This window comes from Mustela putorius, unplaced genomic scaffold (genome assembly GCF_011764305.1).
Source record: "Mustela putorius furo isolate JIRA1106 unplaced genomic scaffold, ASM1176430v1.1 tig00003962_pilon_pilon_pilon, whole genome shotgun sequence".
Taxonomy (NCBI): Eukaryota; Metazoa; Chordata; class Mammalia; order Carnivora; family Mustelidae; genus Mustela; species Mustela putorius.
The window spans coordinates 1,508,629-1,526,728 of NW_025422106.1; the positions used below are offsets into that span (position 1 = coordinate 1,508,629).

At 56.3% G+C, this 18,100-nt stretch overlaps 1 protein-coding gene and 1 non-coding gene across 3 annotated transcripts in view; one reads left to right on the plus strand and one right to left on the minus strand.

The window, feature by feature from the left end:
* Positions 1–15,846, minus strand: part of LASP1 (LIM and SH3 protein 1) — a 37,832-nt gene extending 21,986 nt beyond the window's left edge. The window contains exons 1-2 of one of the 2 annotated variants that reach the window (XM_004764685.3): positions 15,640–15,846; positions 8,540–8,634 (exon numbers count right to left, since the gene is read on the minus strand). In XM_004764685.3, coding sequence (XP_004764742.1) covers positions 8,540–8,634; positions 15,640–15,708 — 164 coding nt within the window. In that variant the 5' untranslated portion in view covers positions 15,709–15,846. Of the gene's footprint in view, positions 1–8,539; positions 8,635–15,639 lie in introns of those variants that run through there. The other variant, XM_013062524.2, reaches the window with a different exon arrangement.
* Positions 15,847–16,583: 737 nt separating this feature from the next.
* Positions 16,584–16,655, plus strand: TRNAC-GCA. Its single transcript has one exon. It is a non-coding gene; the product is annotated as a tRNA-Cys (tRNA).
* Positions 16,656–18,100: the final 1,445 nt, after the last annotated feature.

Consider the following 18,100-nt stretch of genomic DNA (forward strand, 5'->3'; position numbering starts at 1 on the left):
AATAAAAACTTAGTGGCGCCTGGATGGCTCAGTCGGTTAAGCCTCTGCCTTCAGCTCAGGTCATGATCTCAGGGTCCTGGGATCAAACCCTACCCACATCGTGCTCTCTGCTCAGTGGGGAGCCTGCTTTCCCCTCTCTCTGCCTGCCTCTCTGCCTACTTGTGATCTCTCTCAAATAAATAACACCTTTAAAAAAATAAATAAAATAAAATAAAAACTTAAAAAAAATAGTAGTAAAAGGGAATGGGACATGCATATCCGGGGGGCGGAGGGGATGTGGGGGAGCTTCCTGGAGGAGGTGGTAAGAGAGAAAAAGCACACAGTCCAGAGTGGTATTATGAAGGGCTAACGTGGTCTTACTTAACTGGAAGGTAGGTGAGACATTGGTTTGACATCAGAAAATTAGCCTGAGGCCCTCAAGTGACAGGTAACGCTCTAACAATGGTTGATCTGTGCCCAGTGTCTCAGTTCATCAAATCCCCACAAATGCCCTTTTTTCCTGCTTTGACAGAAGGGAGAACTGAGGTTCAGACAAGTTAAACAATGTGGCCAAAGCACGGGGCCAGTAAGTCATGGCGTCTAAATTTGTACCCCATGTCCCCAGGGCCCAGCATCCTGAACCAAACCCTCCTGATCCCAGACACAGGGCAGAGCAGGAGCCTGTGCCCCAGAAAGAGGACTGGCTTGGAGGTAACAGGAGCTAGGGCAGCCCTTAGAGGGAAACCCACAGTGACCTCCAGGATCAGGCAGGTCGTGTCCCCTCAATTCCCAGAAGAGGAAACAGTGTTGTGATGCAAGGCACTTAGCACTTAGCTGATTTCATAATTCATTTATTTATCACTGGTTTCTTGTCTTCTCTCTACTTCTCCATGATGTGAGGGGTTCTGGTCTCTTTTGTCCACAGATTTATCCCAAACTCCTTCAAACAGAACCTGGTGTTAACAAACGTGTGTTGGATAAATGATTTTCCACCAGGCACTAAAGCTGGGTCAAGACTAGAACTCAAGTCTCTCATGTCCCCCTTGGTCATGCCAAAGGTCCCCAGCAAACCAGCTAGAGGAACGGCAGCCCTGAGTCACTGCTCTGTGGGAATGTGCTGGAATGGGAAACGGCTGCGGGTCCACATGGGCTCCAGATACCTCAAGGGTTGGCTAGCGGCTTCTCTGAGCAGGAGCTGAGGTCTGGCCATTTGCAGCCCTGGGTGACGGACACCTCACCACAACCGTGACCACCTGCAGATCGCCGCGTCACAGACTGTCCTCAGGTAAGCAATGGAGCACCTCCTTCCAGGTAAGTTCAACCCTGGCTGGTCTGGCCGACAGGCCCTAGAGGTGGCCTCCTACTGTGTGCTCACCAAAGCTGGAAGATTCCTGGGGGGAGAGGGGAGGCGCCCTGAGCAAGAGCTACCTGTGAACTCATGACTTCCCCGAGCCACCACTTGTGAAGGGCAGGACTGGGGTTTGCAGAACTAAACCAAGGTCAGTGGTGGGGGGGGTGACTAGAATGGACACAGAGCTGGGCTCTGGCCCTGCCGCGGACTCGCTGGGTGAGTTCAGCATTCCTTTTTCTTCCTGGGCTAGTTTCACTGTCCAGGACCCAGGTGCTCCCAGCTGTGCCCCTCCCCCAGCCTCCACTGCTCCACCTGGGTCCTGCCTCCCAGTTAGGCTGAGCCCTCTGCTCCTCCAGCAGCGAGGGAGGGAGAGGACAGAAAAGTAAACACAGGTGCCTACAGCTGGCGGGGCTAAGGCTACCGCAGGAAAGCTCGGCCACCCACAGCACAAGTGCTCCCTTCAAAATTCCTCCGCAGTTCCAGAAAAAGGGAGGGCCCACTGGGAGTCTGTTTCTGGAGATTAGAAAGAGACCGGCAGGAGGGATCCAAGTTCGGATCTCTAGCAGAACTGGCTGGCCCTGATGGCCTAGGAGGGAAGCCTCGAGACAGGACCCTCCCACCACATCGGGGCCCTTTAGAAGGTGGAAGGTGTCCGCAGGTACTGCAGGTGTCACGGGGTAGGGAGTGTGGAGAGGAGAGCATCACTGGCAGAGAAGAGAGGTGGGCTCCTAAAGCAGGGGGACCAAGGGGAAGACCTCCCGGGCAGCTCTGGTCAGTTTCCAGATGATGTCACTCAGCTCTGGGTGGGGAAGGGTGGCGGGCAGCAAACACACGTGCTCCCAAGCCAGTCTACACACCTGGGCTTTCCCATCTGCCTGAATGTCCAAGGTTAACATGGAGTGCCAGTTCTGGTGGCCCAAGGACAGCCCGACACAGGCGGATGACATGCCCCCCCCCAATCTGCAGTTATGAGGTTCCTTTGTTCCTCACACCCACAGAATACAGAGACGGGCCCTTCGCAGTGGCACATGTCTCTGAGATACAGGGGCCAGTGGGTCCCTTGTCTCTGACGCTGCACCAGAGCAGTATCAGGACAGTCTCCCACCCCTGCAACATGCAGCAAGGGCCTCTGGATGGGACAGTCAGGTGTTTAACCTTCACTTTGGAACCACCATGACCCCCAGATCTCAGCCCCCCACAGCCAACCCCATCAGAAGGGAAGAGGAGACCAGCCTAGATGCTCACGCAGCTTAATCTGGAGGGAAGGTAGGGGGAAAGATGGGGAAGATTTTAATCCTGCACCAGATTAAATAGATTAAAGAGGAGCTCCAGAACCTCTAATCTCTTAGCCCACCGCCTCCTGGACCCCAACCCTGGACCAGAGGAGGGCAGGCAGATATTTCCTCCTCCTGCTGGGTCAAACCTGTCCCCTCCCCACAGCCCTGGGCCCCTGACGAGACAACCCTGCCTTTCCCTTCCCCTGCTCACTGCGCTTCAGGTTCCCATGGCAACCCCATCCTCAGCTCCAGGCAGGAGAGCGGAGCAGAAGCAGACAGAGAGAGGCTGTGGGGGTGGGGGGTAGAGGCGCAGACGCGAGGGTGGCTGAGGACACCCAGGAGGGCAACACCAGGAGGCTGCAAACTCAGGATCCTCGCAGACAGTGTCAGTGAGGAAGACAGGTGCCACGAGTGTGTTTTGGGGTGGGGGTGAGGATGCACAAATGTGGATGCTGTGCCCTTCCCCCACCCACACAACTGCCTTCCAAGAAGCCTGCAACTGATCTGACCTGCTTCCAGAGATAATTGCTGGAAATTCTACCTTATCCATCCCTCTCTCAGGGATTCCCATCTTCTCAGGTTGGAGCTCTTCCCACCCATCACCCGCAGATCCCAGTCAGGATGAACAGATGTGCGTGGAAGCCAGTGCAGGGCGCTGAGGCCACTGAGGTCATGAGGGGTTACCACCTCAGCTAGTGACCCTGCTGGGACCCCAGCCCCACCAACAGCCCGGGGCCAGGGTGGGAAGAACTGGGTGTTCCAACCCTACCTGGAGCTCGGCACAGAGTGCAGCTGTTCTTTGTCCCTTCTGTGGGCCAGGCTGCACCCAGCCCCTTGTTTCTTTCTCCCAGCAGTGGGCCCTCAGTTATGTCCCTCCCCACTTCTGACAACTGCCATCAGCTGCTCTGGGGAGGAGAAGTGCATGGAGACAGCCCAAGTCCACTAGGAGGGGAAGCTTTGGGGGTAGAGCGGGAGACCACGGAAAGGGATCTAGCAGCTATGAGGGCAAGGACAGGGAACAGCAGGCCAATCAGGCAGCGGCTGGCAGCAGCGAGGACCTCTAGGAGAATTGACAGGCACACCAAGTGACTTCTTGATAAGACTATGTCCTGTGCCCCGTCTCTCTTGAAATCCGCCACAAGGCTTTGGGCTAGAAAAGGCAGGCATTATCATCGTGCCCATTTAACAGATAAAGAAACTGATGCTCAGTGTCAAGGACAAAGACCTTGCCTAGGGCACTCCCCCTCCCCACAAGGGCCCCAGCCATCTAGGGGGAGGCTGACATCTCTCTCAGATGGACCCTAGACCGCTAGCTCCCAGAGCTCTGGGGAAAGATGCACTTGGCAGGGTGGGTCTTGAGCAAAGTACTTTATCTTTCAAGCCCAACCAGTTCCTAAGCTTGGTCATTATGAGACCCTCTGGGAGTCAGAAGGCTGGTGGACAGTCAGAAGCCACTTACTCAATACTTTTCTAAAGCAGGAGCGCCTGGGTGGCTCAATGGGTTAAGCCTCTGCCTTCAGCTCAGGTCATGATCTCAGGGTCCTTGGATCAAGCCCCGCATCAGAGGGAGCCTGCTTCCCCCACCTCCTCTGCCTGCCTCTGCCTACTTGTGATCTGTCAAATAAATAAATAAAAATCTTTTAAAAAAAAAAAAAAAACTTTTCTAAAGCAGGTGTCTCAAGAGGGGAGAGTGACCTGCATGGTTGTGGGTCCTCTGCCTCTCCTGGGTTTGCCCTAAGGACCTCTGAGTCAGCTTCCTGTTCAGAAGGGCAAGGAAGGCAGGGAGGATGCTGAGAAGTGGTGAGGCTCCCGCTATAGACACACTGGTGACAGGGATAGCTTACAGGACACAGCCCTGCTCCGCTCCTGCCCTCAGCCGCATTCCAGAGGCAGAGCCAGAACCAGAATAGACCAGAGATCCTGAAAGCCCGCTCCCCCTTTCTACAAGCAACCTGGCCCCTTCCAGCCTTACACCCCTTCAAAAACCACAGCTTTTTGTTCAGGGAGGAACAAAAATACATCAACAAAAGCAACAAGGAGCCTTTGGTTTTACCAAAAGAAAAAAAAAAAAAAAAACCAGCCCCTACATCCTGCCTGTGGAAGGAGCTGCTGATTCCCCTGCTGGGAAAACTGCCCATGTTGGGGGGGGAGCTCCTTTCTAACCCAGTTTCTCACCCGTCCCCCAGGCCTGAGGGGCTGAAATGGTCGGGACAGGAAGCAACAAGGAAGCATTGTTTGACCAGAGGGGGAAAAAAAAAAAAAAGAGCAGCCAGAAAGATCAAGGCCAGACATGAAGAAGAACTTACCAGTCCTCAGGCATGAGAGACTGGATGAAAACTCAAAGCTGGTACCCATCCCTGATGGCAGAGTACATTAAGAGAAATGATTCTGCCAAGGTGGGGAAGGCATGCAAACACTGGGCCTCAGTTTCCTCATCTCTAAAATGGGCGGTTAGGAAACAATCCCTGAGGTCCCTGAAGGCCCCGACCTCTCTGAGTGGTACTGGCCCTTTGAGTCTGCCTTCTCCATTCCAAACACACATCACACACACCCCTCTCACTCCCGCTCCCAGTCAGCGCTGCACCTGCTCCCTGGGACGTCTGATCCCACTGTTCCCAATCAGAGGCAGGAAAAAGGGAAGTAGAAAACTCCAGGCCCTAGTCCCCGATTTACCCACTAATGCCCCCTCCCTAAGTGTAGCTGGGATTCCGGACAGTTTGTTAGAACCCAGAGACATTCTGAGCCAGCAACCCCAGGAGCACAGGCCCACACTCGGACACCGGAGGGAAGGAGCAGGGCGACAGTCCCTTGTTCTCCAGAGTCAGCCATCTCCATCCACCCTCTTCAGCCCCTCACCTTACAGCTCAAGGAAACTGACAGAAGGATCTGGAAATCTGCAGTCAGTGAAGAGGTGGGGAAGGTGCTTCTGAGTGTCCTCCCTTCCTTCCCCGGCCCATGTCCACTCCCACACTCAACACCCCCCAAAGCTGGTTCCCCTCTCTGCCTGGCGTGTGCGGCCTCCGTGAACTCCTGGCTCCCAAGGAGGAGCACCCCACCCACCCATGACCTCCACATTCCGGGACTATGTGCATGGAGACAAAGGGGCAGGTTTGTGGGTGTGGACACATCAGCCCCCCTTACACAAAACATAGTTTACAAAACAAATAACCGAGGGCATAAATAATCCTTTAATCAAGGGAGCCAGCAGGCTCACCCCACCTACCTAAAAGTTTCGCAAAAGCATTTGAGGGTGGTTCTTGTACCTACAGCCACTGTGCAAAAGCAGAAAGGCACACCTCTCCCTTGCCACAGCAGTGGCTGTGCCTGGGAGCTGTGAACACACACGCCGCCCATTCCATCTGACTCCTTGGCATTTCTCCCCGGCCCCACACCCAAGCATGTGTGTCTGTATACGCATGAGGCACGTGTTTATTAAGGCCCCATCTGTAGGGGCCCCTGACCGCCCAGCAGGCTGGCTGTAAGCTCTCGCCTGAGTTCTCTTTCCTGTCTAACCCTGAAACAAGTCTGGTGCAGGGAGAGAAACAGAAGAGGCCTTTTTGCTGCTCACAGTCACTTTATGGAACATTTTAAAATCTCAGTCTTGAGAAGCCACCAGGGAATGACAGCCAGCCTTCTTCTCTCTTGACCACCTCCCCCTGCAAGATTCTGGCTCAGGGACTGGCCAAAAATAGGCACACCATAGAAGCCTCCCTGCACGCCAAAGTCACACCCTCACCCACTGAGGGGGCACGGTCCCACTCCCTGGCCAAGTGCCAGGAGAGATCAGCAGCCCCTCTGGGGAAGACCCAGAGGAGCTGAGAAGGAAGGAAGCCAGGCCCGAGGTCTACAAGGCAAAGCTGGGAGCGGGGTGAGAGCACAGCTACCCCCTGGGAAACCCCAAGATTTAGAAACCTGAATGCCACTGAAGGATGGGGCCAGAGGCAGAAAGGAAACAGGAGGGAATGAGAGGGGATGTCAGCACAGGGCCTGGCCCGTGGCAGGGGCTCGCCCTCTTTGGTCTAGGGGCCAGCATCCCTGAGACATCCCTAAGACACCTGGCATCCATAACAGAGGAGAAACTGAAGGTCAGACAGGTGCAGAGGGTACTTCCTGCAGGCCAGGCCTACTACATTTGGCTTCTCCTGGACTCACCAGATCAGGTGTGTGGGCCAGACCCACTGCTCAGCATATGCCCTCCCAGCTGAAGTGAGAAAGGACTGGGGGAATGAGGGGCCAACCTGCTTCTCAGGCAGGGTGGGGAGGGGGGTGGCAAGAACCTCGGGGAAATAGCACCCAGGAAGAGATTCAACTTCTGCCCCTCCCTGGAGACCCCAACACCTGCAGGAGCCCTCACCCCACTTACTGCGACCTCTCTGGGAGAGGGTAGAACAGCTAAGCTGGGACTCTGGCACTAGGCTGAGAAGATACGGAGAGAACAAGGACAAGCCTCTGATTTCTCTCACCAACTCCCATCGCTCACTGAATTCTAGGCTACTAGAGTCTGAGCCAGAGACATGAGAAAGCATCAATCCCTGCCACCCACGCCAGGCTTGGGGCTCTGCCACACTTCGGCCATGGAGGGGCAGAGGCTCAGCAGATGCCCCCAAAGGAGCCTTGGGGCCCAGAATCCAGCTTCATGTGGTCCAGCCACGAAGGGGTTAAACTGCCCCTGGCCTCTGGCTTCACTGAACCCCACCCCACTCCCCATCGGAGGGAGGAAGTGGCAGAGAATCAGGGCTTGTGTGAGCCCTTAAGAATTCTAAGAATGTCCCATTTCCCTTGGGGGGGTGTGGGGGGGAGAGGATCCGTGGAAGCTAATAGAAAAGCAGAGGCAGCTGCAGAAGAGCCAGGACCAGGCTGTGACCCTCCTTCTACCCAGGGGCAACCTTCCCAGTGCCCCAGTCTCACCCAGAAGGGACAGTGTCCAAGCTGCCCAGGGACAAGACACGGTGGGGTTAAGAGGCGACTGGGGTGCTATAAGCAAGAGACAGCCTTTCAAAGGGGTTTCAGCCCCCCAGACCTTTTAGCCAAGTCCCATGGTTCCCCTCCTTAGCGAACTTGAGTTGCGAAGAGCCTCCTGACTGAGAAAAAGCCAGGACTCAAGTCAGATCCTGGCTTTTTCTGAATTTTCACTTTGCCACTACTTAGTGACTTGACCTTCTAAAGCCCTCATCTGCCAAGGGTGCCGTGAGGTCACACACACGTGGCAGCCCCCACGCGGAGTTTACACTTGCTACACAGGGGGTCAACTTGAAGGCGGTAAATTTTCTGGAACTGCCCAGGGTGGGAAGAGGGTGTCCCGGATAGAGTCATACCCCACCTCTCCCTACCTCCCTGCAGCAGGACGGGTGGCAGGACCCAGTAGGTCCCAGTGCAGCAGGAACAGAGCCCCAGCCAACTCCGATGGGAAGGACAAGGATTCTATAGCCAGGAGGGAAGAGATCTGCCCCTGGGGCCACGGCCCCTGCAGGCTGCCCCCAGTTCTCAGGGGGCGAACATCAGAAAGGGCTACAGCCAGAAGCCCCCAAAGCCTAGGGTGCTGACCTTCTGACAGGGGGCAGGGGAGAGAAAGAAATGAGGGAAGGCAAACACAACAGGGCAGAGCACCATGTCCTCAAGAGCCCCTCTCTCGCAGTAGGGTGCAGTGGAGGGAACACACTTGCCTGGCAGAGAGCAGCATGGTTACTGGGTCTGAACCAGCCTCTCACTGGCCATGTCATTGTGGGCAAGTCCATTCCCTTCCCCAGCCTCAGTTTCCCTCCCTGTAAAACGGGCCTATGAGCTGCCCTTACTTCATCCTGCCCAGGTGAGGACTAAAGGTGATGAGTGCTTATTCCTGCGGTAGTGCTGGGCAATATCCCCGAACAGGAGGGAGGATGGGGGAGGGGGGGGAGACTCACACATGCAGTAGGGGGTGGGGGGGGGAACTCACGCGTTGCAGTAGGGGGTCTTCTCGTAGCCCTTGTAGTTCTTCATGTTGAGTGTCATCTTGCAGGTCTCGCAGTGGAAGCATGCTTTGTGCCAGAACTGGGGACAGAGGCAGAGGGAGCACAGCTGTGAGACACTGGGACTCAGAGAAGGGGGACTCGGGCCCTAGAAGGAGCACTCCGTCCCAGGGACTGGATCACAGCCTCGGGTCACAGGCTCCGGCAGACATGCTGGGTGAGTGGGGGGGGAAGGCCCCCAGAAGGTTGGTTCCACCTCCCCCAGACCACTTCTGCTGCCCCCACTCCCCCCGCAAGCTGGAGAAGCCTCATTGCTGATGCAAAGTTGCACCAGAGTTGCTAAGAAGCCATCACTGCTGAACTTGAAGGGGCAGCTCCGTGGCCTTGACAAGGTCTAAAGAAGCCAATGGGGGCGGGCCCGGTGGCCATGTCCTGGGCAGGAAGCCTTACTCCCACTCCAGCCCCACCCCCACCACAAGGCTGTTCCTGCTGTCACCTCCCACCTCCTTGGGGCTCCCTGTGACCACAGTGGGGTGAGTGCCCCAAGCTCTGGTCACCACACCCATGCCCTTTCTACCTTCCCTCACCCTTCTCCCAGCCCCAGCCAGGGAACTGGTAGGAGAGGCCCCCACAGGGGCTCGCTCTCCCTGGAGGCACTACAGAGCTCTGCTTGGAGGCTTATGCCACAGTGGGGACATCAAATCAGGGCCCAGGCCTCTAAGCCATTTCCATGTCTGTAGAGTGAGAACAGTAACAATGAGGAGTCAATGAGAAATCACCTATACAGGGGCATCTGGGTGGCTCAGTGGGTTAAGCCTCTGCCTTCAGCTCAGGTCATGATCTCAGGGTCCTGGGATCGAGCCCCACATCGGGCTCCCTGCTTGGCAGGGAGTCTGCATCCCTCCCTCTCTGTCTGCCTCTCTGCCTACTTGTGATCACTCTGTCAAATAAATAAATAAAATGTTAAAAAAAAAAAAGAGATCACCTATAGAGCACTCAGCACAAGCACTCAGCTTGGCCCCTCTGGAACATTAGGTGCTGGGCACTGTGACAGGTATAAACCCACCCCCAGGGGCTCATCAGCTCCCAGTGGAGGTCTGTGTGTGCTGGGGAGCAGGCAGGGGGTGGGGTGCCTCTACTGGCCCAACCACAGCTACAGCGCATGTGCATGTGCGAATGAAGGGAGCAAACCATGGGGTGGGACAATCGAGGGGAGCAACCGGTGCAACAGAAGTGCCCCCATCCTGAGAAATGTTGATCCTCACTGGCAGGCAATCCCCTGCCAGGGAAATAGAGATCCTGCCCCAGGTAGCCCAGAAAGAGATCAATACCAACCTGGAGTCCAGCTTTCAGGATCCCAGAATCTAGGCTATCTGCTGACCTGGCTGGCCCCTCTCTGCCCCATTTCCTAGTGGTCAGAGGAAGGCACTCCTGACCCCTCAGAGAAGGAAGCCGGAAGCCAGGGAAAGGCCTAGGGGGAGACTTCTGGAGGTGCTCAGCACAGAGCTGACTCTCAGCCCTGTGTCAAGGAAATCCCCCTAGTCAGTGCTCTTCAAAATGTGCTGCCCTGCCAAGGGGTGCTCCTGGGTCACTCTGGAGGAGGGGGCAGAAAAATGGAAGCTGAGAGGCTAGGATACCACCTCCTCAACCCTGGCCCCCCTCAACCGGAGACCGGGGATAATCTGGGGGTAAGAGCCACTTTCCCTATCAAGGAGACTGGCCCAAGGTGGAGGAGTAAATGAAGTGGTAGGAGATCCACTCTTTAGGGAAGAAGGCCAACAGGAAGTCTGGAAGCAAAGGCATGGCTGCTGTCAGATTGGCCTTTACCCCCACCTGGGCCTATCCCAGAGCCCAGCCCTGACTCCTCCCAGTACGAAACCCATACACACACAACCTGGCTGGAAAACGAGACCGGGGTAGTCCCGGCCCCCCATCAGTGCCCCCAAGTGACAGCCCCCCTCTCTCCCCCAGTGCCTGGGAGGTGCTGGCAGAGTGCCCCAGCCCTGTCACCACCCAGTCTGCTGGCCTCTGCCTGCCTAGCGGCACAGGCCCCTTGCCTGGGCCTCTACCTCCCCGCCACCCCCTCAGGGGCCTGCCAGGAAAAACATTCTCTGGAATCCGGACCATGACCCACTTTCACACACACACATACGCAGGAATATGCACTGTCCTAGGACTGGGGACCTCCAAAGCTGCCTCCTGACTGACTTGGGGGAGACACAGGGCAAGAAGGAGATGGCCAGGTCCCCGCGGGGGGGGGGGGGCGGGGAACCCCTCAGGAAGGGGGCAGGGCATACTGGAGAGGCTGGGGGTACAGGACTGCCACAAGAAACCTCCCAGCTGTCTTCTGGAGGAAGGGGAGCCCCCAGGAGGGGAAGGCGCCCATTTCCATAGACGGTTCATCCCCCCTCACCCTCAGAGACCCCATACTCCGTCACTGGAGAAGCAGTGGGGGGCTCAGGAGCGGGATCATGGAAAGGAGGGTGGACTGACGGCCTCCAGCAGCGCTACTGATCTCAGGCTCCCCGTCCACAGAGTGGTCTCACAGAGGTGCGCGACGGGGGCATGTGAGGGACAGGGTGACCCAGATGCAGGCTCCAAGCCCAGCAGGGAGAGCCGCTTCCAGTCATTTCCCTCCTCCCTCTAGGGGAGGACTCCAAGGTTAAAGAAAATCCAGTAGCTCCGACTACTGTGTCCTCTTTGGACAGGGGAGGGGAGAAGTGGAAGGGGGAACAGACGATGGCCCTTGGGGGCCAAGTTGGGGCTGCGGACCCCAAGGGGATCCCAAGATGAAGGGGACCCCATCCCTGTTTCCATCAGGTCTGGTGAAGGACGCAGGGAAATCAGTCAGTACAGCCCCACGATGACCTAACTGCCTCCCTCCCCTGCTCCGACTGCCCTGGCCCAGAGCCAGAGATCCCCCACCCTTTCCTGGAGGCCCCAGGTAAGATTTCAGAGAGGCATGCCTGAGACTCTAGCCTCAGGGGAGCAAAGTACACCTCTGGGTACTGCTCTAATCCTTCCTGCTGCCTGCAGGAAGTGTACTGTTTCCCTTGTCACAAAAACCAGAGCTGGGGGGGGCCAGTTAGAAGCCTCTCACCCCCTCTCCAGGCTCCGGAGGTGCCCACGACGCTCCTCCACCTGCACCTCCAAAGCTGCCATCCGTTCCACTGCAGACCCATTCCACAGGAAGGCAAATGGAGGCTGATGCGGGCAGAAGCCAAATCTCCCACACTGGTGGAGGCTTGGGCCAGCCTCTCTCTCTGGAAGCACCATGCAGGGGCGGAAGGGTTTCTCACAGCTCTGGGGGAGCGGGACGTGGCGAACCTCAGATCACTGTGCCTGCAGCCTGGCACCTTGCCCTCTGCGCCCAGCCCAGGCTACCCGGGGTGGCCATGAGTCAGGGTTAGAGGGTGAAGCCGTCCCCTCCCTTCCTGTTGCCAAGGGTTACAGAGCCTCCCTCCTCTGGGAGCAACACCAGCTATACCCTGGCCAGGCTGGGGTCACCACCCTAGCTCTGCTGGCCACCTGGGCTACTGGCTTAAAGGCACAGACCCTCGCTGTACCTCCCCAATTCTTGAGGGGGAGATTACCATTCCCAGTGCTCCAGCTCCACACAGGAGCCCAGGCCCAGAACATTCCTCAGGCCGGGGTCAGGAAGTGGACCACTAAGGACATTAGGAGACGGTGTAAATCAAAGTACCTTTTGCGAACACAGAACAGACAGAAAAGCTGAGCACAAAGAACTTTAGATTTGAATTCCAGCTCTGGCTGAGGGGGAACAGCCACATGATGTCGGAGCCTCCATGGACAGGGTTCATAATTTATAGGAGCAATCACATCTGTTTTGTGAAGACGGAACCTGGCACGTCAGTCAGTAGTAGCTACTATGAACGGATGGTCACGAAGATCGTGGGGTGCGCTGAGCTAGGAAAGTGGGGCACCACGGCTATTTGACTTGTCCTCTCTCACATCTAGCCCAGCCACCTTCTACCTTGCTGCCCCCTGTGGTGGGGTGGCTCAGACCACCAGAGCAGAGCTCCCTCTGGCCAAGGTATTCCAAGTGGACCCAACAGTCCACCAATCCTCTACCCCTCCTGAATGTCTCCACCAGTTTTCAGGGTCCTGGCAAAGTAAGCCAGGGGACAGCATCCTCCACAGTACAGATCCCTAGATATAAATGCTTCCCCAGCAGGGTCCAGGACAAAACTCCAACCTTCTCCAAACGTCGAGGACGTTCTGAGTCACAGACTCCTCTCCTCCCCAAAGGCCCCACAGCAACCATTCAGAGAGCCCGGCACAAAGCAGGTGCTCAATAAATATTTGCTGAATGAATGAGTGAATGAGGTCACCCCATTTCTCCCCCAACCCTAAGCCTAGAAGTCCTCTGGGAAAGCACATTCTGACCTCCCTCCTCAAATGCCATCATCAGCAATGCATATTTATTCAGCATGCAAAGCATGCTGGAAGCTGCAGGTTGGGGACAGGTTGGGGGCAGGGTGGCCATTAGAGGTGACACAGCCTTTACCCACCTAAGCCTTTGAGAGATAAAGCTCAGGGAGAAGAAAAAGATAACAGCAAGGACGTTGCTTGTGCTCTGGGTCACAAGGTGAGCTATGTACCATAGGGAAATCATAGTGAAATGCGTCTAATTTGACTCTCTCCTATAGTAAATGGGAGGCCTTGGGAAATTGGTTAGCAACCACACCTATGAGACGGAATGCTTCCCCCTGCCAAGTCTGTCATCTGGGCACCAGGTCCCTAGTCCAAGCTCCTGTCCTTACTGCATAGAGAGAGTTGGGAGGATTAAGTCTTAAACCTGAATATTCTAGGCCTGCTGCTCAGTGGAGGTGGGGGCCTTGGTCTCCCCAAGGCCATCACCTGTAAGGAGGGCTCTAAAAAGGAGGAAGAACCAAATTCCACTTCCCAGGGCAACCCAACCTGAAAGTCTTCTTCTAGGTAGGGCAAGAGAACCCCTGGAGAAGCACCTTATAGAATCCCTACCCCCTCACCTCTGGCACCCAGCACCAAAAGACTTTATAAGGGAGATGGATGTCGGGCTGGACCGAGTATCCCAGAAAGACAGGCAGGACACAGAGTGCATGCACCACATCCCCTGCAGGCACTTTAGTACACTGCTCCACCTCCAACGAAATGACATCATTCATACCCGTAAGACAGATGGTGAATACTGAGGCCTAAAGCCATTCATAAAGCTGGTGGGAGCAGACCCAGAACTAAGACCAAGTTTCCCAACTTCCGGCCTAGCAATCCCTCCACTATATATAGCTTCTGCCTTATAAAGGTGAAAGAGCCTACAGCCTCTTCCCAGTTCATGACTATGGAGAGAATAGGGGGGAAGGGGGATTTGCGGCACATGGAATGCAGAGGCCAAAATGCAAGATGCAGAGGCCAAAGTAGGCGAAACCCCAGTGTGCAAGGACAGTTAGCTCTTCAGCCTGTGCCTCCAAGCTTAAGTCCTGCCCCCCAGAAGCTGGCAGGGTCTTTGGGAAGCTCAACACCCCCACTGTTTATGCCCACAATATGGCCCTCCTCTTCTGCCCAGCCAAATCCAGGAAAGACAATGAAACAGCAGAAACACATACATATGCCCATGTATCCCATATGCCCATGTATCTCCTTCCTCCAAGAGCAAGTTCAAAATTATTTCAGGCCTACTCCCACTGCCCTGACTCAGAGGCTAAAGATCATGGGGGAAGCTCCAATCCCAAGGGGGAGAGAAGAGACAGAAAGAAGCCAATGAACTATCCTTTCCCAAACAAAACCTTGGCTCCAGGTGCTCAATGAAGTTGGCCCCAGGGTTCTGCACCCCTCTTCCATCCCATGCCCCTCAACCCCTACCAGTTCAGACAAATCAGAGGGGTATCTGGATCTGGGGTCAGCTTTGGGAGGTGAGTGAAAGGCCTGCCAAGGAAGGAGACAAAATCAGAGAGACTTCTCCTGCAGAGTGGAAAGAATATGCAAAGGGGAGGCATCGCCTTAGGATCTTAGGGAGCTCACAAGACCAGATCCTACCCCAAACTGCTGGAAACACCCAGTTCTACTCTTCACCCCCCTCCAGAAGTATAATAGCAACCAGATGAACAAGTCCAACATGGATGAGGGGGGCAACGCGTAAGAGCCCCTAGGGGACTGTGAATTTCTAGAAGGCCACCTTTCCCTCTCCCTAACACCTCCCCCTTTTCTTGGCTTCCCCTGAACTCAGCCAACCCCACCCTCCATTGGGGAAACCTGCTTTGAAAAGTTAGCTCTTTGTTCTACACGCCGGTCTCAGGCTCTGAGCACAATTTCAGGAGATCTCTGCAAAGCACCCTCCACCCACCCTACTCCAGCACCCGACCCCGCCCCGCTCTGGCTGGGCGGCCCAACCCCGGGAGTTGGCTTCTAATTTGAGGTGGGGGCTGGGAAGCTATGGAGGAGGTCCGCTAATCCATTAAGCGCGGAACCACCGAGGGGGGTGCAAGTCGTCCAAAAAAGAGGGGTCTCGCAGTGGGGCTTGGGTCCTTATTCAAAGCCCAGTTCACCAGATGCAACACTCGCCGCGGATAGCCCCCGCCCCCGGTCTCCAGGCCCTGAAGTCCGGCCATTTGCGGCCAGAGCTGACGGTTTCGCTGAGCCCCCCAGCCTCTGCCCCGCCCCCCCGTCGCCCCCTCCCCCAGCGCCCCGCGCTTCCGCCTACTTGGCGCTCAGCGCGGCGGGGAGAGGGAGCGGCCGTCTCCTCTCACTCTCCCGGCCTGGGGGCGGGACTGCACCCCTAACCTTCCCCCACCCCCCAGCCCCCACCCCGGGGCCTGGCCACCCTACTCCTCTTCCGTCCTCCCAGCTTCAGGGCACAGAGCTCTACTATTCGCCACTAGTGGCTGCCGCCACGCGTGGACTCCTTGCCGCGCCGCAGATCTCCCGGTTTCCAGGCTGGGGTCTGTCCCCACACCCCATGACACCGCCCTCCGTCCCTCCTCCCGGGATCGTGGGGATGAGGCGGCACAGACCCGGCCCTTCTCTCCTCCCCTAATCCGAAGCAGTGCTCGGGGACTGCAACGACGTGCCTCCCGATCCTGGGGCTCACCTTATCCAGACAGTTCACCTTCTCCGTGGGGTACACGATCTTGCCGCACCGGGCGCAGTTGGGATTCATGGCTCCGGGAAGGGTTGGGGCGGGGACGCCCGAGCTCGCGCGCGTTCTCTTTCCCCGGAGCGAGCTGGCGGGAGGCGGCCGCGGGTGCAACTACTCAGTGAGCGGCGACGGCGGCTGGAGCTAGGAACTGGCCTCCGCCTCCGCCCTCCTTCCCCTAATAAACACAGCGGGGAGGAGGGGCTGCACCGGGGCGGGGACGCGCCGCGGCCGCGGGCAGGGGCGCGCACGGGCAGCGCGCTTCCCGGGCGACGTGGGGCTGCGCGGGGGCGGATTCCGGGGAGGGCGGCGGGGCCCGGGGCGCGCGCCTAGGTGCGTCTTGAGGGTCCCCAGTCCGCGGGCGCTCTCTAGCAGAAGATGCCCGCGAGAAGCGCGCCCGGAGGCCAGGGACCCGTTGGCGCTGGAGGCGGCGCGCAGCCGGTGTGGCTGCACATCTGGGGCGCCCGGGCTGCGAGAGGCGGGCCAATTCCTCGCACCCGTCGAGGGTGGGGGCTGGAACCCTTCCGAACGCGGGATTGGATTCACCAGATTCGGGGACTTTCCTTTGTGCTGGTCGATACCTGGCGTGAACCTGCGGACGGAACGGAAAGCCCCTACCCCGCCCCTCCTTTAGCCTCCCTTCCCCCACATCCTTTCTCACATTTGTAGGGCGGAACCCGTCCCTACAGCCCGGACGCGGCGCGGGGCAGCCCTGGCCGGTTCTTCCTTCCCTGCGCTCTGCCTTGCGCTCTCCTGGGGTTCTCCGGGTCCCGATACCTTCTGTTTTCCGCCTGGCCCTCCTTCCTTCATTCCTTTCTCCTTGGTCTTACTCCCTACTCTCTCCCGTGTAGCAGTGTTTTAGTACCCAAAAGAGCCGTGTCCGGGCGCAGCATCGGCGTGGGGGTATAGCTCAGTGGTAGAGCATTTGACTGCAGATCAAGAGGTCCCTGGTTCAAATCCGGGTGCCCCCTTCCTGGCTTTTCCTTCACCTTGAGATGAACATTTCGCGAATTGGATTTACTGTTGAATTAGATCCTAGGTTGAAAAAAAAAACCCAAAATTGACTTAATTTACAAATGCCTTCCTCATTTTCCTAACCTTAGCAGAAAGCTTTCGATTTTGCTTTGTATCCAGCTGAAGGAGTGCGTGCGCGCACAAATCGTTCAAAACCTGCAGCTCCCTATTATCCGCGCCGGACTTGTCACGATCTCTGCGGCAGCCGCCTGCAGCCTCAAGTGTGTCAGGCAGTTCGAGGCACCCGGGTCGGAGGACAGGATTACTCCCCCAACTTGGCTTTCCGTTTCCGATGGGGGAGGTGTATGATCAAAAGAGGGAAACCCGCAAACACAACCTTTCCCCAACTTCAAGTTTCTTTCTTAAAGTAAGGTGTCATGGACCTGCTGTATTCACCCCTCCCTATTGTTCTTGACACAGGCAGAGGGAACGCGCTTCAAGAATGTTAAAACGGCGAATGCACACCCACCGGCTCATTTTAATTTACAAAAATAGTTACGTCCGGATGCAAACGGATATATACGGATGCGGTGACTCTCAAACTCCAGCGTGAGCCAGAATTACCAGAAGACCTTGTTGAGTCCCGTTTCTGAGCCTGGAGGGGTACTTCAAAGAATTTGCATTTGTAACCAGTTCCTGGGGGCTCCCGCCGCTGGTGGTCAGGGGCCACACTTTTGAGAACCACTGAACTAGTACTAGGAGGCAATGGAGTTTCACAACCTGAAGGTAGGCCATGTATCTCCGTTGGCTTCCTGACTGAGAGTTAACCATTGTTGGGTCACGGGGAACGATGTGTGAAAGCAGCAAGGGTGGCCCCCTCGACTAGGTTTTGCCCAAAAAAAGGAAAAATAAAGGAGAAAGGGAGAGACATGCTGCCTGGGTCAGGGGGCAGCTGTGATATTTTAAACCCGGAATCTGATTGTGTCATCCTTGGGAGCCCCTGGGGAATCCTCCGTTGCATTTTTCCCCATGGCTCTCATAACTGTGGGAGGCGTTAAAAGCCAGGACATGGAGACTGAGCAGAGGCCAATCCCAAGGAATAGCCAGCTTTTCACCCCTTTTCTGGACACCAGGCCTCAGGCTTACCACCTGCACTTTTGTCAGACCAAAGCCCTCCCTTTGAATAATATAAAGAAGAAGAAAACCATATACTTTTGACCTGTCTTCTGTCTGCGCTGGGACTTAAACTTCTCAAGCACGTAAATGAACCTTCTGAATGTAGATTCTGTTCTCCGAGTCTCCTCTGTCAGAATATGAATAAGGCTAAATAATATTACCTTCCTCACCGGGCACTCCGCTGTTTGCCCCGCCCTGCCCCCCAAAACAACCTGTAATTAACATTAAACCAATAGATCTCAGTCTTAGAGATGAAAATAGTTTGATCCCATCTTTCACCCACAAG